Consider the following 23,110-nt stretch of genomic DNA (forward strand, 5'->3'; position numbering starts at 1 on the left):
TACTATTTTTCCCATGTTTCTCATCAAAAATACCTTCAGAAATGACCCTTCAAATAGGCCTGTAGTTATTGTAACCGTGCCAAAGAATCATCTAAGTAATCATTTATGACAAATAATTTTGTTATATTTATAAAATTAATAAAAATTTAGTTTTTTGGGGGGAATATATTGATTCAAACTTCATATGTGATTAGATAGTAGTAACAGATGTGAATCATAATAAGGACATTTGCTTATGTTAATGTTGTAATTAATAAACCACAATATATAAATTTTCAATTTTACAATTGTATAAAAATTATGTAGTATTATTTAAGTATGTAAGTATGGAAATGTAGTACATATAATGTGAACTTTTAAAACGATGGCGAAGGACTGACTGCCTGCTCGCTGCTACTCGTCCTTTTATTGACAGGTTCAAAAACCGATTAAACCGGACAGGTTAAAACCGCCGAAGCGGTAGGCTTATCTCTTCGGTGGTAGTTTCCGTTTGATCAAGCCGTAATACGTCGCAATCGAAAGTACGCACGCAATAATGATCTCTCTAGGCGACGGTCCGCTAAAGGATTCGGCTTTTATGATTTAGAGTCAATACAACGTCGACGAAATACAATACAATTCAATATTATACAAGTCGGCACATCAAATGTGCTTTTAATACACACTTAAATCTTACATTTCGGCCGTTCTGTAAGACATTCGTCTTCAAATGTCAATTATGATTTTCGCTCTCTGTTTCTTCTTCATCTTCGCTTTCAAGCTCATCTGTATCAAAATGTAACCGAGGTTTCATATAATCAGCGGTGTAGAAGTTTTTTGCGGTCCTTCATGTTTACCTACTTTTGTAACTGTATATCGATTATTACGCATTGCTTTAGTTACGGTCTTAAAAATTTATTACGTAATTTAAATCCTGAACCATATTGGGTTCTCTTAATTGCGACAAGATCATCGTCTGTATATTTTAATGCTACTTTTCGCTTTTTGTTAAAAGTCTTTAAATTTTCTCTTTGGATTTTGGGTATTTTTTCTTTGGCATTCTGTTGAATATCATCGCGTTCTTCTTCGAACATTCGCGCCCATTTACTTTCGATCATTTCGCGTATTGGTGAGTTTTCTTTTAATTGCATGTGAATGCCAAACATTAATTGAAACGGTGTCCGGCCCGTGCTTCTGTTTGGTGTAGTATTTAAATATCTCTGAACAATATCGATAAATTTAAACCATTCTTCTGGTTTCGGGACCGACAATTTATTTAACAGCAGTGTAAGGGTATGATTTACCCTTTCGACTTGCTCGTTACCTCTAGGTACTCCCGTGATAATAAGAAGATGCTGGATTTTTTCCTCAGTATTCTCTCACAATATTCTTTAAACGCACTTGATGTAAATGCTGTTCCGCGATCTGATATAATTCTATGCGGGTTCCCGAATACAACAGATTGTTTACGTAAACGATCGATTACCTCGGCAGTATCGGTTGATTTCGTAGCATATAACCATACGAATTTACTAAACGCGTCGACTATAACGAAAATATGACGGTAATTCTTTTTTGTACTCGGCATTGGACCTAAGTGATCCACATGATATGTAACGGAACATCTTCTTTATCAATTACATTCAAGAATCCTTCTTGTTTACCCTGTTTTCGTTCTGCTAGAATACAATTTATACAGTTCGTTATAACCTTTTCGATTTTTGATCGCATATTTTTAAACCAATAATCTCTTCGTACAAGTATTTGCGTTTTATTAACGCCAAAATGACCTTGCTTGTGTGCTTGCCTAATTATTGAATTTTGTAACGTCTTAGGTATTACTAATAATAATTCGCCACCATTGTCTCGATACAGTAAATTATTTCTTACTATATAACCATTGATTTTATTAAGTGTCGCTAGTTTAAAGATTTTTTGCAGATCTTAATCAGTACTCTGAACTTTTCTGAATCTAGCAATTAAACTATCATTACTTTCATGAACATACAAAATTTCTGGAAGGAGATTTCGACTTAATGCGTCGACATGCATCATATTTTTTCCTGTGTTGAATTTCGTAGTCATATTCCTTTAATGCAAGAGCCCATCTCAAGGGCCACGCGGACGCATAAATCTCGTTTGTTCATTGTTAAAGTAAATGCCTTACAATCAGTAACAATTTTAAAATGAATACCTAATAAATATACTCTAAATTTTTTCAATGCTTTGACAATTGCAAGTACTTCCAATTCGTAACTAGTATATTTTTCTTTAGCTGGAGTAGTTTTTCCGCTTGCACAATAAACTGAATGAAAAGCGTTGTCTGAATAATCTTTTTGCAATAATATCGCATCGTAACCAAATTTTGAAGCATCTGTGTGTAATTCCGTTTCAGATCCGCTCTTGTATAATTTTAAAACAGGCTTATTGCTCAATGCAAGTTTTAGACTTCGAAATGCTTGCTCTTCGTCTTTTCCAAACCAAAATTTCACATTATTTTTTAAAAAATTAGTTAGCGATCGTGCTATCATCGAATATTGATAAATAAATTTACAGAAATAGTCTGTGAGGCCGATAAAACTTTGTCATCATCTTTGACGCATTTGAGAGCTGGAAATTTCATAATAGCTTTAGTTTTGTATTCCGCGGGTTTTATAATTCCGTTTGTTACAATATGTCCCAAATATATAATTTCTGTTTGAATAAATTTACATTTTTTCCAATTTATATGTAAACCAGCTTGACTTGACATTTGTAATACACGTTTCAAACTAACAATTACTTGCTCAATATTCTGCGAAGGAATAATTAAATCGTCGAGATAAATTAATACAATGCTCTCAGAAATTAAATCTTTAAATATAGCATTTATAAACTTTTGAAATATAGCTGGAGAATTGCAAAACCCGAATGGCATCCTTATAAATTCATATTGACCTGATTGGAATAATGAAAGAAGTATACTTACTACTTTCTTCAGCCACCTCGACATAGAAAAATCCATTTTTTAAGTCGATAGTACTAAAAATTTTCGCGCCTTGCAATCGATCTAACTGATCTTCAATTAGTGGTAACGTGTAATGATCTTTTATGATTTTCTTATTTAATTTTTGAAAGTCGACACAGATTCTTGTATCACCAGTCTTTTTTTTTAACAAGTACGATAGGACTTGTGTATTCGGGATTAGAAGGTCTTATAATACCGTCATCTATCCACATTTTTAATTGTTAATCGATTTCTTCTTTTTCCGACGGAGACAATCTGCGCGATCTTTGATAAACTGGGACATCATCTTTCAAAATTAACGTCATTTTAATAATATAAACACCAGTTTCACGTATTTTAGGTTCATAATTTCTTGCAATAACTTCTATTTCTCGTTGTACGTCTTTATTAGAAATATATGAAAAATCAAATGGATCTACATTTTCTATTACATCGATCTTTAACACCTCAGGTAACTCTGTATTATTTGCATGAATTAATTTTTCAGGAATTTTTCTTATAGCTACTTGACCTTTTATCGAATGTAATTCAATTAAATTCAGAAAGTCAGCACCAATCAAAATTGCATGTTTCATTATTTCATTATCAACAACATGAAATATAATTTTATATGTTTCGCCGTCAATAACAATATCTATTGTAAAAGAACCATAGGCACTATTATTTAATAATAGCCTAAACCGTCAAAATTTATTTTATTGTTTAATTTTGGACGACCTATCTTTTCGTAACAATCTCGATTCATTAGACTCAAATCGCTACCCGTATCTACAATACTAACAAAACATTGATTCGCAACTTCTACTTGCTTTATCTGTTTTTGTTGTATATTCTTAACAATTACGCACGCGGCTTCTTTTTGTACGCTTACTGTTCCCTTACACAATTTAGCTATATGTCCGTATTAATTACACTTGAAACACTTGGTTTTTCATCGGGCACACTTTATCCAAATGATCTCTGCTACCACAGTTGAAACATCTTTTAGTCGTCGTTGTATTCGTGTCTCCTGGAGTCATCTTCTTGTTTTCCTCTGGTTTCGATTGCTTCGTCTTTAATTTTCTTTCCTTTCTTATGGCTTCATATTGCGTGAATTTTTCTTTTAATTCACATATCATCTTTGCTCCGTGTAACACTGTTTTATTAACTGCATCATCTTATATGCCCTCGATAATATATCGAATTATTGATGGTGTATCGACGTCGGCTTGCGCAACAATGTCAAGCATTATATATATATATATATATGCTTGATATGATTCGTCAGGTAATTTCTTACATCGTAATAACTCTTGATGTAACGTATGACTATCTACGACATTAGCAAATTCTTCTTTTAATGCACGCCGTAACTTCTTCCATGTCTTCGCGCATTTTTCATATTTAACAAACAGTTTTGCTGATCCACGAAGAAGACGTTTTGCATATGCTACTTTTTGAATATCGGACCACTTGCACAAGGCAGCCATTTCCTCGAAATCTTTAATCCACACTTTTACGACTTTATCATCTCCGTTGAATGTCTCTAAGGATTCTTCAACATCTCTGAAGGTTAGCTAGTTTCCTCGGGTTTTTCCTGTGTTTTGTCTTCTTTCAGCAATTGCCACTTTATCTTCGTCGCTCAGATTTACGTCACTTTCGCTGTTGTCTTCTTGCTCTCTGCTTGCAACTTCATCATTTTTATGCCTGACTTCGTCATGCTATTCTGTTTCACGTTCCCGTTCGAGTTACATAAACGGTAGCAGTCTGTGAATGAGGTCCTTTTTCGGTCTTGTCGTCTTTAACTTTCATTTCTTCAGTTCTTGTTTTAATTGAATTATCGTCATGTCCGTCAGCTTTGCATTCAGATCATCATTTACTGCACTGACACTTGGTTCCGTCATTATATATTTAAATTAAAAAAACTCGTCTCAGAAAACTTCTTTGGCACTTCTTATAATTGTCTTCTAGCACTACACTCTAGACTATGATCCCGGCTGAGCCCTCAATTATTGTATTATTTAAGGATATAAGTATAGAAATGTAGTACATATAATGTGAACTCTTAAAACGATGGTGAAGGACTGACTGCCCGCTCGGTGCTGCTCGTCCTCTTATTGACAGGATCAAATAAACCGCCGAAGCGCTAAGCTTATATCTCTTCGGTGGTAGCTACCGTTTGATCAAGCCGCAATACGTCGCGATCGAAAGTACGCACGCAATAACAATCTCTCTAGGCGGTGGTCCGCTAAAGGATTCGGCTCTTATGATTTAGCGTCAATACATCGTCGACGAAATACAATACAATTCAATATTATACAAGTCGGCACATCAAATGTGCTTATAGTACGCACTTAAATCCTGCAATTATATGCAGTAAGATAATAACAAATAAGAAACAACATAAATAGCTCGCGCGCGATAATCTAATTCTTTTTTAAAAAAGGCATGCAAAGTCGAATCTCGAATATATCGCAGTCATTGTTGCCTCTTTTCTGCGATGCTTATTGATTGTCTCGTTCGTGCGCTTGCTTCACTCATTCGCGTGATTTACTTCACTTCATTCACGTCGTTTGACAGATTGACAGTTCATCATTTGACAGTTCATTAAAAAACTAAATTAAAGAAAATAAAGAAGAAACAAAGAGAAAGAAGTAATGATGAATAAAGAAAATTATATATATATTACATAGGTATATGTGTATTATATTGTATGAAAGTTCGGTACAAAAGATAGACTATTCTTTTTTATTCTATATAAATTTATATTTTAATGTATATTGCGTATGATTAACATAAATATAAATGTTTTATTTAAAGTCAGAGAAGAGACGAATAATTGGCGAGAAAGAGAAACAGAGAAAAAGAGGGAAAGAAAAAGAGAGAGAGAGAGAGAGACAGAGGGTGGAAAAGAAAAAAATAGAAGGTTGCTATTTAAAAAAAAAAAGGAAAAATAGCAAAAGAGAGAGAGAGAGAGAGAGAAACAAGAAAAGAAAGAGAGAGTAAAAGAAAAATAGAAGGAATATTAGATAATAATATTTTCGATATTATTAAATACTAGCTTTGACGCCTGCGCAGGGTTGTGTATGTGTGTGTGTGGTGGTGCAGGTGTGCGGGTGTGCGGTTGTGCGGGTGTGTGTGCGGGTGTGCGGGTGTGCGGGTGTGTGGGCATGCGGGCGTGCGGGTGTACGGGTGTGTGTGCGGTGTGCGGGTGCGCGGGTGTGCGGGTGGCGGGCGCGCGGGCGCGCGCGCGCGCTCCTGTGTGTGTGTGTGTGTGTGTGTATGTGTGTGTGATAGTCTATGTTCATTCACGATTGTGATAGTCTATTCATGTTCATTCACGATTGTGATAGTCTATTCATGTTCATTCACGATTGTGATAGTCTATTCATGTTCATTCACGATTGTGATAGTCTATTCATGTTCATTCACGATTGTGATAGTCTATTCATGTTCATTCACGATTGTGATAGTCTGTTCATGTCTATTCATGCCACAACTAAGAGAGAGATTTAAAAAAATGCGTGTGCGTGCTCGGAAATGTTGTGTGTGTTTGTATGTATTTGTGTGTGTGTTCGGAAGTATTTGTGTATTTATGTGTGTATTTGGATATGTTCAGTGTTTTCGGATGTGTTCGGGTATATTTGGATGTATTCGGATGCCTATATATGTGTTTGTGTGTGCATGGGTCCGTGTTTAAGTACGTGAGTAGTGATGTAAAATTAAAAAAAACCACATAATAATCATCTTCGAAAAATTAGCAAAATTTTGGTAATTTAAAGAAAATCGATCCATAAATGTGGAAGTAATTCACGGTCCAACAGACAGACAGACAGATAGACAGGTACTTATATTTAGTATAGATAGTATTATAACCTAAAAAATAGCTATAATCGAAATATTATTTTTATTTCAAATATTAAAGTAAATATTTTAAAGAAATAATTTTTACATCTTTCGACTATAAAGCGATATCGCAAAAGGCGTATGTTACAAGCGCGAAATGCTGACGAAGCGAGCCATGCGCCGAGGTTATGCGATTGCGAAAAGGAACGAAATATCGGAAATGCAAGGAATTTCGATCGAACCATCTTAGCTTGTATTATGGCCTAATTATTTGAAATGAGCGACACAACCATATATGATCATGTCGCTAAAAAATCCCCTCCAGAAACCAATCGATAAGGACGTTGTTCGAAGCGACGCGAAACGAGCGCGACGACACACAGAACTCGCACAAGGGAGACAGCACACGAAAAAAGATCATGCACGTATAATAACAAAAAATAACTTTAATTATAATAAACAGTTATCACAATTGATTTTACACTGTTCAATTAGTTAAGCAAAGCATAGTCCGAAAAGGAAAGCGTTCGTGTTATAATCGAATGTACAGAAAGAAAGCGGTCGTTGTTTGCGGTTTTAGAACAAAGTATAGCAGTCGTATAATGCGGTAGTAAACAAGGAAAGAAAAAGGCCTGACAAGGAGGAAGCATTAATATGAGCATTTTTGTAAGATAGGAAAATAAGAGTCGTCAAGGAGAGTGATATCCTCCTGTAAATTGATGTCGTTGTTTTTTTGTTGTTTGGTGTGTAGCATTTCAGAAATGCATCTTTTCGCATAGGAGGGTTCTTTGTTCAAAATACGAATGTTGTTCCAATCAAATTCATGTCCCGAAAACCGGTGTGGGAAGTTGTCGTTCTGTTGATATTAGAACGATGCTCTTTTATTCACGTAGATAATTGTCTACCCATTTGACCCCCATACAAAGCACCGTAATTTTGGCAGTAAATTTTACAGACATTGCAATAATTCTCCGAAGGAAGAGGGTCTTTGTGTGTTTTGATATATCTGATAAGCTTGTTGGGACAAACATAGGCCATGGACTTAATCCCTCTAATTGGGGACAATTTTTCCGTGACGCCTCTTATGAAAGGAATAGTGATATATGAGAGAAAGGAAGGAGGAGGACCGGGAAAGGAAAAGGAGGGAATGTTATTTGAAGGAGTGATTTTGAAATTAGAAACTTTATTCTATTATGTATCAAAGTGTATTATTCTATTAGGTATCGAAAATAAACCTCAAAGGGTATTCGTTATTTAAAAGGATGCTGATAATTAGGTTCAGGTTTTTTTCATGATAGGTGGGGTGCAATAATCTAAAAACCCAGTCAACAAGTCCAATAATAACCCCCCTCTTGTGATAAATGGGGTGTTGGGAGTAATAATTGAGGAACCAACCCGAAAATGTTTTTTGATACCAATCGCAAACAATTTTCCCTTTGATTAAATTAATGGAAAGATCTAAGTAGTTGATGTTATTATTATTACTCGCTTCTAATGTAAACTGTAGTCTCTTGTAAAGAGAATTAAATAAGGATAGGATGGTAGGAAAAAAAGAGGTAAGAACGGTAAAAAGGACATTATCCACGTATCTGAAATATAGAGGCACTTTTATGGGGAGCATAGAGATGGCCTTCTCCTCCAAATCCTGAAGGACAATGTCCGCCAAGACCGAAGACAGGGGAGAACCCCTGGAGAGTAGAGAGGCCATAGGAGAGCCAAACGTTTGCCTATAAATTCTTCCATTGAATTTAAAAAAAGTTGAGTTAAGAACCAACCGAACGCCCGCCAAAAATTCTTTGTAAAAGATAGAGATATTTTTTCGATGAAATGCCACCTCTTTCCAATGTCCCTGATTGCCAGGTTATTTGGAACGTTTGTGAAAAGAGAAATTACATCATTCATTTTCAATGGAAGAATTTATAGGCAAACGTTTGGCTCTCCTATGGGTTTTCCTCTGTCTCCGATCTTGACGGACATTGTCCTTCAAGATTTGGAAGAGAATGTCATCTCTATGCTCCCCATAAAAGTGTCTGTATATTTTAGATATGTGGATGATATCCTTTTTGCCGCTCCTACCTCCTTTTTTTCTACCATCCTATCCTCATTTAATTCTCTTTACAAAAGATTACAGTTTACATTAGAAGCTAGTAATAATAACATCAACTTAGATCTTTTCATTAATTTAATCAAAGGGAAAATTATTTGCGATTGGTATCGAAAACCGACATTTTTGGGGAGGTTCCTCAATTATTACTCCCAACACCCCATTTGTCACAAGAGGGGGGTTATTATTGGTCTTGTTGACCGGGTTTTTGGATTATCGCACCCCACCTATCATGAAAAAAACCTGAATCTAATTATCAGCATCCTTTTAAATAATGATTATCCCCTGAGGTTTATTTTCGATACTATACATAATAGAATAAAGTTTCTAATTTCAAAACCAAAAAAAACTCCTTCAAATAACATTCCTTCCTTTTCCTCTCCCGGCCCTCCTCCTTCCTCTCTCTCATATTTCACTATTCCTTTTATAATAGTCACGGAAAAATTGTCCCCATTAATTAGAAGGATTAATAAGTCCATGGCTTATGTTTGTCCCATCAAGCTTATCTGATATATCAAAACACACAAAGACCCTCTCCTTCGGAGAATTATTGCAATGTCTATAAAATTTACTGCCAAAATTACGATGCTTCGTATGGGGGACAAACGGGTAGACAATTATCTACGCGAATAAAAGAGCATCGTTCTAATATCAACAAAACGACAACTTCCCACTCAGTCATTACTGACCACCGGTTTTCGGGACATGAATTTGATTGGAACAACATTCGTATTTTGGACAAAGAACCCTCCTATGCGAAAAAATGCATTTCTGAAATGCTACACATCAAACAACAAAAAAACGGCATCAATTTACAGGAGGATACCACTCTCCTTGACAGCTCTTATTTTCCTATCTTACAAAAATGCTCGCATTAATGCTTCCTCCTTGTCAGGCCTTTTTCTTTTCTTGTTTACAATCCCCAGTTTATCTATATCTGCTCTCCTTGTTCCCCTCTAATTTTTGCTCCTCTCCTGCCGTTGTTTTTGTCTTGTTATTCCATCCATATTTGTCTCTTTGTTTTCCTTGCTCCTCTCCTAATTTTTGTTTGTCTCATTTGCCATCGGATCGACTTATCGATACAACAACCTTCCGTGCACTTAAAATTTTAAAAGAAATTTTTTCATAACAGATTTTATCTTTTGATTATTTAATAGTTTATTTAACTGTCTTTTATTTCTTTTAACGGTGATATGTTCGATTTAATTTATTTTATTCCAGTGTTTTATCCTCTTATGTAAATATTCCACATCTCCATCCTTTGCTTTCATGTGTTTACGTTATTTGCTCTTGACATAATTTCCTCTTATTCTCTTTGATAGACGGACTTTACGCTCGATCGGACTCTCGGTTTTCTAATTCTTTGAGTACGATTCCAGAGTTTCACCATCCCAAATGCGACATGCACTCATACGGATGCTTCAATTTACAAAAATCATTGAGGATTCCTTCTCTCACGTGTGGAATTCGCTTACCTTTGACACAGATGTTGCGGTTTGTCATCCTCGCATACATATCTTAGCGTATTATGTAAATGAAATAACTTTGTAGCGCCGAGTTATTCATCCATTTTGCGTTGCGACGGTTGACTTAAATTGTCATTGCGAATTTCATTTTCATTACTATTATAATTTTTGCGTCCACTGAAGGGGACCCTAAGAGGGTCGAAACGTTACTATTTAATATGTTACCATTAAATTTGCAATGTAATTGAATTGTAATATTTAATTTTTTTAATTTTTTTAAATTTAAATTTAATTTTTCTACGCACTAATTACCGTGTCTGGGCTCCAATTGCCTCCTTTTATTCAAAGTGATATTATCTTTAGAGTCTTTCCATACTCCATCTCTTAGTTATTTTTTCTTATTATTATTCTCTAGTTTTCTATTTTTTATGAAAAAAATCATTTTTCAAAGAAAATTTTTTTAAAAGTTATTTTTTATTTTTATTTTTTTAAGGATAAATGTTAAACTTTTCGTTGCGTACAAGATGGGATTCTTTATATACTTAGCGTGTTTTTTTTTACCTTTGCGAGGTTTTTTTTGAGATGGATATTTCATATATGGAAAACACACATATAATAATGTGAAAAACACTACCAGTTGGCTTACGAGTCCCGATTACATACATTACAGATCGGACACAACAATATTTTCCAATCAGACACAGGTCTAATCGGACACAGACCCGATCGGATACAGGCTCGATCGGACACAGGCCCAGTCGTTTTGGATGTGAGAAATAAATTGCGCATGAACCCAACTTCGGGAAATAAAAAAAAAGTTCATATAACACAGCACTTATCAATACATAAATTTGAATTGAACCTCGCTGCGTGGAAAGGTGTAAACCCATGTGAAACCTCGCTTCGTGTGAAAAATTGTAAACCTATGTTAAAATCTCCCTTCGCATTAAAGTATTTGTGGAGGTAGTGTGTTCCGCTCCTGCTTGCAGAGGGACTCCACTAGACATAGAAAACTAGATAGGTTTGAGTTCAACCATTGGCCTGAGTCCGATCAGGTCGGTGTCCAATTGCAATCATATGTGTCCAATCGAAACTCTGTTCGATCAGGACTGTGTCTGATCGGGTCTGTGTCCAATCTGTAATGTACGCAAACGGGACAATCCTACGACTTACTGACGTGCGCCTCGTTAAAGATTGGCACTGATTGGTCTGTTTTTATTCAATAATTACTCCTTTATTAAATGTTATAGAAAAAATTATTCAGGACTTTTCGACTCATTTTTTGATGAAGAATAACGCTATGTACTTAGTGGGAGATCTTTAAGTGACACTTTGTATAAATAAAATTCACAAAATAAAATTCAATTACTTTATTATAACAATAGAAAAATAAAGAAAAAGAAACGAACACTTACCAGTTTTATATATCAGTACTTAAATTCTTACACGAACAATTTATTTATTAAAACTTACCTGTCTATAATGTGTCCAGTCAAAAGTTTTCCATTACCGCATGCCATAGCCACTTGTGTACTATCGTTAGACCAAGCAATACTGTAAATGCTTCCGGTGTTCACTTTTTCCATAGAATGCAGCCACTAAAATATAAAGATAGTATATCGTTAATTATATAGGCAAACAAATTTTACCTTCTTCTCGTTATCTCGGGTTGGACAGGATGGCTTAGAAAGATTTTTGACGCTTTAAAACAAAATCCATTAATAAAATTGTTCCATCACGTCAGATTCTTGAAATAGACTGACAGAGATGAGCAGCGAAAGGTATAAAAAAAATCGCATTTTTTGTATTTTTCAATCAGCTATATTTTTGGAACATTAATGAGGTCACGAACTTTAAAGAAGTTCCAAATTGAAGCTTGAGATGCTTTTAATCTATGTACAAAATTTTTGAAGTCCCAAACCAAAAATATTTGTTCTGATAAAACCATCCAAAAGTGCAAAAAAAAAATATTTTTCTCAATTATTGATCAGTTATATTTCTAATTAAAAGCGGATTGCAGTGACTGTGCAAATTGAAGCTCAAGATTTCGAATTTTTATCTCCATTGAAAATGGATAAGTTCTGTAAAGAAATGGTACCTCCACGTGATACAGAATGGCTAAAACCATTTCAAAAGTAAAAATTGTATATATAATAAATGTTGCTTCATTTCAGTTATGCTCAATTAAACATCTTCAAAGTTTCAATGAATTTGTAATCCATTTCTATCCAGAGAATCAACTAACGAAATGCGAAATATGGGTTTTTAAAATTTTTTTCAGACTTATGACAGAATTTACTGTGAAAAATATTTTTGGTTTGAGACTTTTAAGATTTTCTACATAGAATAGAAGTCTCAAGCAATTTGAGACCTTATTAAAGTTTATGACACGTTCTTATCTAGAGATATAGCCGATCAAAAAGTAAAAAATGCGATTTAACTTTTACTGCATCTATCTCAAGTACGTGACGTAATGGATTAAATTTTTCAACGGATTTGGTTTTAGGAGCGCGGAAAATTCTTCGGGATCATCCTATCCAGTCTGAGATAGAGAGAATGTGTCGGCTTATGTTAATAAATGAATCTATAGTATGATGAAAGAAAGGTAATATAAAAAGATAAAATATTCATCACTCACGATTAATATAAAATATTAGGCACAAATATGCTACTTAATACATAAAATACATCTCTCATAATAATATCTACTTGATCATCATAAGGAAATTAGTTTTGACTTTAATTTGAATTTTTTAATCAAAAATTTTTATATCTTTTCCGCCATATAATAAATTTACTTACTAATGTGATTGACACATAAAATAACAAATTTTTGTAACACTACAAAATACGTATTTTAAGTATTGTACACAAGTACACAAGTACACTTATCCTAAATGTTCACATTATTCTGAGCCTCTAGAAAAAAAAAAGATTTAATATTTATCTTTTTATCTTATCTTCATAAAATTCCAGTTTTTATTTTAAAATATGTTAACAATATTAAATAAAACAAATATTAATACAAACATTAATAGAACTATAAATTGGAAATCTTGAAATAGCGCACAAAATCCCTTCCATATATATTAGATGCATTTGAGTAACGTGAATGGGGGTAGTGGTATATCCGCGCAACAATGTGTATCTAATTTTTACAATGTTTGCTTGTTAAATTTTTCATACATATGCAATGGATGCAACGTCAATAAAGTATTCAATATTCGTAGAAAATGATACGTCACTGGTAGCTCATAAAAAATTGTATCAGATTTTTATTCCAAACACAAAAAATTAAAAGATGTCTTTTATAAATTGTCTTTTCGGCAAAGCGAAAAGACGACAAAAAAATATCTTTTCAGCTGAAAGTTCATTTACTTACCGCTATGCAACGCGCTATGCGGATCTATCTCGTATTTGTTTGTCATGAAAATTATATAAAACCTGCAAAGCGTGGTTAATAAAATCGTATTAACTATTTTTATCAGTTTAATATCTGACAAAGTTTTCATACAGATATTGATTTGATTTTTGCAAAATCGGACAAGTAAATGCCCAATTTTTATTTATTCGGACAGAAATTGTCTAAATAAGTGAAAATCATTTGTTATTATCTACTTCAGTATAAAATATAAAATTAATTTTTATATAAATAAAATCTTTAGTTTTATAAATTAAATTGTAATGATCCATCCCATCGTTACCCAGCTGTCGTTCGCTGGAAGGCCGTTGACCCTCTATCGGACGGCAGTAGCGCTTTGCGCTCTTTTAAACAAACAAAACAAACCGAGAAGCGATTAACGGCTGTCAATATTTTCTCGCACCGAAATTCCGAAGACACCTGAGAAACGCTGAACGCCGATCTTCTCGACTGCACTATCGAACTAATTAAACGGGAAACAATTGGCACAGGATATAAAAATTTGTTGCTTCATTAGAATTCGAGAAAGATTCATCTATCTGCTTTCCTAGCAACTAGAGCTAGTACAGCCTAGCAGTCCGAATTCTTGAAACCGATTGTATACGCTCCATTTTGTCGACGATTAGGTATTACTACCGCATGATAAAGATGAATATATGACCAGGAAACTGAAAGAAGAGTACGAAAGATGAGGTCAGGAGGTAAATAAAAATAAAACTAAATATGTGTTGGAGGAGATGCGAAAGATCTCATATTAGAAAATAATAAATTTATAGAAGGTTGTGAAAAATACAAATATTTTGAGATAAAAATAGTCAACAACGGAAGATCCGAAAGAGAGGTAGAGGATAGGAAAAAGAAAGGCAGAATAAAGATTGAAGCCTTAAATCCCCGATCCTTTGGTCCAGAAATATCTCCAAAAATTGAGAACACTTAATCTACAACTCTATAATGAAAAGTATAATGTTCTATGGCTCTGAAAAGTGGCAATTGAGCGAACAAGAGAAAGAGAAATTAAGGGCCACGAAAATGGACTTCTGGAGAAGATCAGCCAGAATTTTGAGAAGAGATAAGGAATAGAATAATGAATGAGATAATTTGAAAAACCATGAACATACAAATGGATATTATAGAGGAAATACAACAAAAACAACTATGCTGGTATGGAGACGTAAAATGGATGAGTGGAGAAAGCAAGTAATGGAGTAGACATCTTCGGACAGACGTAGACGGGATAGACGAAAATGTACTTGGGGGCAAGGAATCAAAAAAGCCATGTCTGAAAAAAATCTCCCGGGAGACTGGAACGATAAAAGAAGGTGCCGTTTGAGAGCTGGAGGGAGCATCGAAGAATGCTTTGAAATCGGACAGATAGATAGATATTATAGATGTTATTGATAGAAAATACTTGTACTATTTAAATGAAAATATTTAATATATAATAATATAATATAAATATATAATTATAAATGAAAATATGCAAATAAAATTATAAATTTCCAAAAAACGAATATCTCTCCTAAAGGGTAAAACCTCATAAAGGTAAAAAAATATGCCAAATACATAAAAAAATCCAATTTGTACGCAACAAAAAATCTAATATATATCTTTAAAAATAAAAATATTTTTTAAAAATATTTATCCTTGAAAAATATTTTTTTAATAAAAAATAAAGTAAAAAATAATTTTTTTATAAAAAAAAACTCTAAAAAATAAAAAACCCCAAAACAAAAAATTTGAACTAAATATAAAATGAATACTTAACTACCAAAATACATAGACAGTTCAGTTTGTAAGGATTTATAATTTAATTTAAAATTATATTTGACTATACTGAATCAGGTTTCTGTTAATAAAAATGAAATAGATTTTAATTTCACGTAGAGAATCTGTCTATAACATTTCTATACATACAATATTGGTTTAATGACAAATACCTTCAAATTATAAATCCTTACAAACTGAATTGCTTCTAAATATTTGGCTAGTTAACTATTGATTTTATATTTAATTTTTATACTTTTTATATCTTAGGGGTTTAAAATACATTGTAATTTTCTCGAGAGAGTCTATAATATTTCTATAAATATAAGAATGATTTTATGACAAATACTATTTTAAATTCTACAAATCCTTATAAATTGAACTGTCTATGTATTTGGGTAGTTAACTATTGATTTCATATTTAGTTTTGATTTTTTGTTTTAGAGTTTTTTATTTTTTAAAGTTATTTTTTATGAGAAAATTTTTATATTTTTTTATTTTTTATAAAAAAATTATTTTTCAAGGGAAAATATTTTTCAAAGTTATTCTTTAGGAATAAATATTTAACTTTTTGTTGTGTACAAATTGGTTTTTGGTTTTCTATAAAAATTATTATATTTTTTTTGCAAAATTTAAATAATTTTTTTGGGATAAATATTAAACATTTTGTTAGATATAAATTGGGATTTTTTTATAAACTTGGCTTATTCTTTTTATCTTTGTAAGGATTTTGGAGGGATAATAGTATATTAATATATCACACGAAATTAATATGACCAAAATTATTATCTGCTTCGATAAATAGCATTTGCTTATGAATCGTTAAGTATTAATTGTAATAAAGATTAAAATGTAGACATCTTTTAAAAACTTTTGTGATCGTAATGAGGTATATAGTACATACTATGACGAGAACTTTGCCTACTCGCTCTCACTGTATGAATGATAACAAAGTGAGACATTCTATATAAACAATAGCGCTATATATAAACAATAGCTGCATACCGACACACAAATTTGTTTATACATTTGGCGGTATCTCAATGCGGCGTAGTAGGATATACATGTACTCTCTCTCCTGCTCTCGCTTTTTCTCTTTCTCTCTCTCTCTCTCTCTCTCTCTCTCTCTCTCTCTCTCTCTTATTTCTCTGTAAATGCGTCATGAGAGATAAAATCGCTTTGCGTATGTGCGTGCGAGCATACGTACGTGAGTCTGAAAGTTGGAAAAAATAATGTCGCAATTTTGGTATTTCGCTCGATATATTATCATATTTCAGGATTGACTGCATCACTCTTATTCAAATTGATAGCAATCGAAAGCTTGCATCCACATTATATTATAAAAATTAGATTTTTGATTACGGCTTTAGTTCATGAGGTATTTTAATCGAAAGTTTATTAAGAGTAAAAACTCCGGATAAGCTACTTGGTAGCGTCGCAGCTCCTGTACATAGGCAAACCGTTGACAAGTCAGTAAGAATTTTTCTCATGTACTTGGCGTCTTTTTTTATGAACTTAGCGTCGCGACGCTACCGCGTCACTTGATATCCGACAAGAATGGATTAAGGCAACGGGCAAACAAATTTTTGTTTCTACTGCAACTAGTGTTTTATGCAGCCAGCATTTTAAAAGTGACTGTTTACATTATTCTGTTGGAAGACCTCTGAAAAACAACTACTCGTGGAAGAGTTGCGTGCTCCTGCGAGAAAAAATTTTCCACGAAGCGTGTATAGTACGCGGATACGACGATCTATGGCAGGCCGATGTAGTCGAGATGCGTCCATGCACGATTCAACAAAGGCTACAATTATATACTCACAGTTATCGATGTGTGGCGATCGTGGCGCAAAGAGATGTGTGTTTACTTTCTTCTATGCCAAAGATCTCAAGTTCAAATCCAGCCCGAGCTTAAAAATATCGTAGGATTTTTCACGGTCGCCACCTCTCGGCAGGCAATGACAAAAACCTGCTGAGAGTATCTTGCCTGCAACGGATGGTGGATGAATTAATTCACTATCTAACGCAGCCGGTCCCAAGCCCGGGCTAAAAAAGAAGGGTTCGGGGACAAGGCCAGCAACCTACCCCCGATAAAAAGCATTTGACGCTCACAGGACCGATAATTGCGCCTCGCAAGGCGAAATGATCGGAAAAAACAGGCTCTAAGCCTAATTCAAGAGGAAGAAGTAGAAGAAGAAGTTATCGATGTGTTGAGCAAGTATGCGTGGGCTGTATCGCTCAAGAGTAAGAGTGGAAACGAAATGTCGAAAACGATCTCAAAGATAATTCGAGATGATGGAAGATGTCCGAAAAATTTCCAAAACAATAGAGGAAAAGAATTTTACAATGCAAATGTGCAAAAAGTTATGATGAAACATAATATTAATCATTATTCGACGTATTCTGTTATGAAAGCCTCAGTCGTGGAACGATTCAATCGAACGTCAAAGAACAATATGTGGAAAATGTTTACGCTTAATAGAAGTTACAAATGGATCGACGCATTATCATAGCTCGTTGGAGAATACAATGCGCGAAAACATCGCACTATCAGTATGAAACCTATCGATATAACTCCCGCGATCGCCGATAAACTTTTAAATACAGTAATATAGCAATGTAAAGATTGCGGTTCCTGCAAGATTTAAAATAGGCAATTTAGTACGTGAGTAAATTCAAGATCGTCTTTGACAAACGTTACACACCAAATTGGATCATCGAAGTGTTTAAGATTGTCAAAGTACAGAAAACTAATCCAGTAACTTATATTCTCAAAGATTCGCGGAAATTCCGTCGCTGGAGGATTTTATGAATACGAGTTACATCGCGTTGCTAATCTCGACGTACATTTCGTGGCAAAGGTGATACGCAAAAAAGATGATGAGATTTATGTGAAATGGTTGGGATTTGATGCGACACACAACTCTTGGATACATAAATATAATATATTATAAACATATTTATAATAATATTATAGATATTTTATACAAATAATATTAGGTAAAAATATTCTAATTCTAAATATACAATGTATACTTAACAAAAAATATAAATTTTATTTACAATAAATATAATTTTATTTACAATAAATATACATAATTTTTATTTACAATGGTTTTTTTGTAATGTTCCCACGGACATTGCAAAATAGCGTATCGGTGATTTCGGGTATGATATATCGCTTGTCATCGTACGAACTTAGAGCAATTTTTGTCTCGTGAATAGTGTATACTTTGTGCAAATACAATAGATCTTATACAAGACTGCTGACGCGTCATTTCAATCTCTTCGTTCAAACACCGCGTGTAATCGTCGAATGTTATCGTCCTCGCGACGACGTTACTCTTGACGCCTTTCATCTTTTTCGTGTCCTTCTTGCCACGCGTACATTTTTGCCCTAAGCCCGACGAATTCGTCATGATGGCTCTATTATTTCCATCCTTCATTAACCCGGTACCTTTTTATTCACGAGCGGTATACCGTACGCATTGTCCACTGCATAATCGCTCGTATCGAATTTGTCGATTTTATATTCTCATATACATCTTCACACTCTATGTGATATATGAGACTATCGGTGTCGGTATACATGGCTTTACATTTCTCTCGATAAAATGATACCATGTAATCGTGGTGAAACTCGTACAAACATATCTAGAATATATCGAGGATGCACATGCCGATGTAGATTGGTTTATTAAATTTCACCTTGAGATTGCGCAATTCAACGACGACCAAATTTTCCGAAAACACGCTTCTACTGTGAAAATGTGGTTTTGCGATCATTGCCTCCGCGCCATTTTTCGTCCCAATGTGTCACGAGCTTAATATTAATATGATTGCGCACATTTTTCATCGTTTTGCCAAATACCGCGTCATTAATTTGTATAAATTTTTTTCAAAATTATTTTTTGCGAGTGTTCGGAATTGTATATTAAGTTCGATATAACTGCGAAGCCATGGAGATTGTGAAAACTGTAATATTCGATGTATTTTTGTAAAGTGAAGTCCGTGTCGCGTACATTGCTGCAAGTTGCGGTAATGTATTATGTAACGCTTCTTATCGTATAAGGTAGCGAGCAGCTTATCCTGGCGCTTATCAAGTAGTCTGTCGCGTGTCGGCAAAACGGTAGGTCAGTGTGCGCATCGTGAACATGTTGCGGATACTCGAGATCAACTTCGAAGATATAGCCTATAGGTGAATCGAGCGCGATCGATGATGTATCAAAACTGGATATGTCGTCGACCCATCGAAAATCTGCATGGGGCAAAAGTTGACACATTGCCCATCCGTATAAATTATTTACATCAAAGTACATTAGATACGATGAAGCTTTCGATGAAGTGACTGTATCTACTTGTTATTAGCATGCGCGTATCTGTTGGAACATTAACTCAAACCGCCGCGTATTCCTCGTTCGATAAATAAAACCATGTCGATATCTGTAAGTAATTCGAATGTAATATTTATATGTTTCAACATGGCGTTCCACGTGTATCCGGGAAGAATATAGTAATACGCGGGGTCGAGCCCATAACTTTTGATACAACTTTCACGGAAATTTTCAAAAATATCTGCTAATAACAAGACATCCGTTTTTATATACAGATCGCTGTATTCGCCCAGCGTTTGAATGGAGAACCGCCTCCAGAAGTTCTCGGCGTGCGCGTAATCGCTCTCGGATACTGTGTCACCGGTCAAGGAACTGTAAAATGAATCGCACAGTGGTAAACACGTATCTTCTAACTTGTTGATGCAGTCAATATATTCGTACGGAAAGACACCCTTCCGTGTTAATTGAAATCATGATAGGATAATGTAAAAAATTTGGAACGTAAAATTTTGAGTTTGTCTTTATTCAAAAAAGATGCCAATTTGTTGAAACTGGTTGTAAGAAATTTATATAAATCGATAAAACGCAATTTAATATGATTTTTCTCTTCTGCATGTTTAACATTTCGTAAATGATATATATTTTTCTTTTGTTATCGGAAATATTTTAATTTCACCTTTGAATGCTGTAGCTATTTCCTTGATAATGAAATGTGAGTCGTAACCAGATAAATTATGAAAAACTATTGGAATGCAAAAAGAGTTTGTAAGGCATGTGTTAGATATAAGAGTTAGTTATTAAGATATTTATGTTTATTGTTCGAGAAGATTAGTTTCTTATCTTATATGTGTTCATATCTTTTGTTTGCGTTTATCTAAAGTGATATAGATTTAAGTTAATACTAAGTTTATATTCGCGCGCATAAGTACTGCTACTGTTATTTTTGAATGTTGCGCGTGCGTGAAAAGCGATCTTGGGCGCTGGAGACAGAACAATGGAATGGAAAATGACTACGCCTCGTATAATAAAGCAAGACATTGTTTTTCACCCTAATTGAGTGTTTTCTTAATTCTTTTAGTTAAGTTGCTCGTGACTATCCTTACAGATTCAGAAGTGGGATTCGGGCGAACTGTGAAAATATTATAACGTGTCTTCTAGAAAACGTTTTCAATTGAAAAAGAGACGGTCCTAACCTATAAACCGGCTACATGGATCTTAACGATTTCACCGTCGTGCAATTAAAGGTGGCTTTGCGTTACTTCAAATTATCAGTCTCCGGAAGCAAAGCAGAAATGATCACTAGATTGCGATTGAGAGATCCTGAAGGAGAACAAACGAGGAAAATTATTGAAGAAGAAGAAGATACGACCACCGTATCTGAAGAAGAATTCAACAAAGAATCGGGGGAACAGAATATGCCTCAAAATTTAATAAATGAAGAATTATTGCGGAGAGAAAGAGAATTAGATAAAAAGGAGCTTGAATTAATACGACGAGAAAATGAAATTCTTAAAAATATGTCCTTTGCTACAACAATAGCACCTGAACAACCTAGTATGCTTGTCAAAATAATAAGTGATTTGCTTGATGAATTTGATGGAACTAATAATACTTATCCTATATGGGAAAAACAAATTAGATTGCTACGTAATACTTATAATCTAAACGATAATTCAATGCGAATTCTTATTGGGACAAAATTAAAAGGCCGAGCGTTACGATGGTTCCATTCAAGGGCCGAACATATTGAAATGCATTGTGAGGAACTATTACATGAGTTAAAAAATATGTTTGATCATCGCTCAAGTCGACTATCTTTAAGAAAAGCATTTGAAAACAGGACATGGAAAGCAGGAGAAACATTCAGTGATTACTATCATGAAAAAGTTATAATGGCTAATCAGGTACCTATTATAAAAGAAGAATTAATTGATTACTTGCTAGAAGGAATACCTGATGTCAGATTACGTGATCAAGCCAGAATGCAACAATTTGAATCAGTCTCATCATTATTAGAAGCTTTTAGAAATATTAATTTGAAATCCGATACAAAGAAAATTACGAATACTCAAACTAAAACCGAAATGCCAGTTAGTACAACACTCAAGCCAATTCGATGCTACAACTGTAATTTAGAAGGACACATATCTTCTGCTTGCCCTAACCCAAAAAGAGAGAAGGGTTCCTGTTTTACTTGCGGATCTTTGGACCATTTGTATCAAAACTGCCCACATAAACAATCTGTCATTCCGAAAACTATTAATAACCAGTCAAAATCAGTTAATGAAACAACAACAGCTTTAATAGAATCACCAGAAAAAAAATTGACATCCAAAATACGAACCAGCAATTCCAGTAATGAACAGCTTATTCCTACGGACTTTAAACCATTGGACAAAACTATTAAAGACAATTGCGTTTTAGTAACAAAAGCAAGTGAAAATCAGTATTATGTCGAAGCTCTCATAGATTCAGGTAGCGCAATTAATCTTATGACTGAGGGTACGTATCTTAAATTTTTTAATAATTGTAATCTTTTAAAAGAAGCAGGTAACACTAATTATGGCGGAATTAATAAATCTCCTTTAATTATTTATGGTTATATCACTCCTAACATACGATTGAAACTATTACCTAATCACATATTTATTACTAGATTTGCTGTAGTATCTAATAGCACAATGACTTATGATATGTTACTGGGCCGTGAATTTATAAACCAACCTGGGATGACTGTTGTGTTAAATAAAACGATTGAATTAAAGTATGATGAAATAACCATGAACAACATTCTGCATATAGAACCTATGGAAAACGATCATTTAGATATGGTACGTGATAGTTTGGACGCATCAATTCCTTTTGAAATTAGAAACAACTTACTCACATTATTGAACAATTATATTAATGCTGAGAATGAAAGTCATGACATCGATTATAAATTTAATATTCAATTAATAGAAGGTAGTAAACCATTTTATTATACGCCTAAACGATTATCATGGTCTGAGAAAGGTGAAGTTCGACGAATTATTAATGATTTGCTAGAAAGAAAAATCATCAAACCAAGTGCTTCAAATTTTAGTAGTCCTATAATTCTAACAAAAAAGAAAAATGGTACTTTTAGATTATGCGTTGACTATAGATCTTTAAATAAAATTACTATAAAAGATAGATATCCTTTACCTTTAATAGATGATCAAATTGATCGAC

At 33.8% G+C, this 23,110-nt stretch overlaps 1 protein-coding gene across 1 annotated transcript in view; it reads right to left on the reverse strand.

Annotated features, from left to right (window-relative positions):
• Positions 1–23,110, reverse strand: part of LOC126855578 (intraflagellar transport protein 80 homolog) — a 200,653-nt gene that overhangs the window by 97,362 nt on the left and 80,181 nt on the right. Inside the window, exon 7 of the mRNA XM_050603381.1 lies at positions 11,855–11,979. Coding sequence (XP_050459338.1) covers positions 11,855–11,979 — 125 coding nt within the window. The remainder of the gene's footprint in view (positions 1–11,854; positions 11,980–23,110) is intronic.

The sequence above is a fragment of the Cataglyphis hispanica genome, chromosome 16, assembly GCF_021464435.1.
Source record: "Cataglyphis hispanica isolate Lineage 1 chromosome 16, ULB_Chis1_1.0, whole genome shotgun sequence".
Taxonomy (NCBI): Eukaryota; Metazoa; Arthropoda; class Insecta; order Hymenoptera; family Formicidae; genus Cataglyphis; species Cataglyphis hispanica.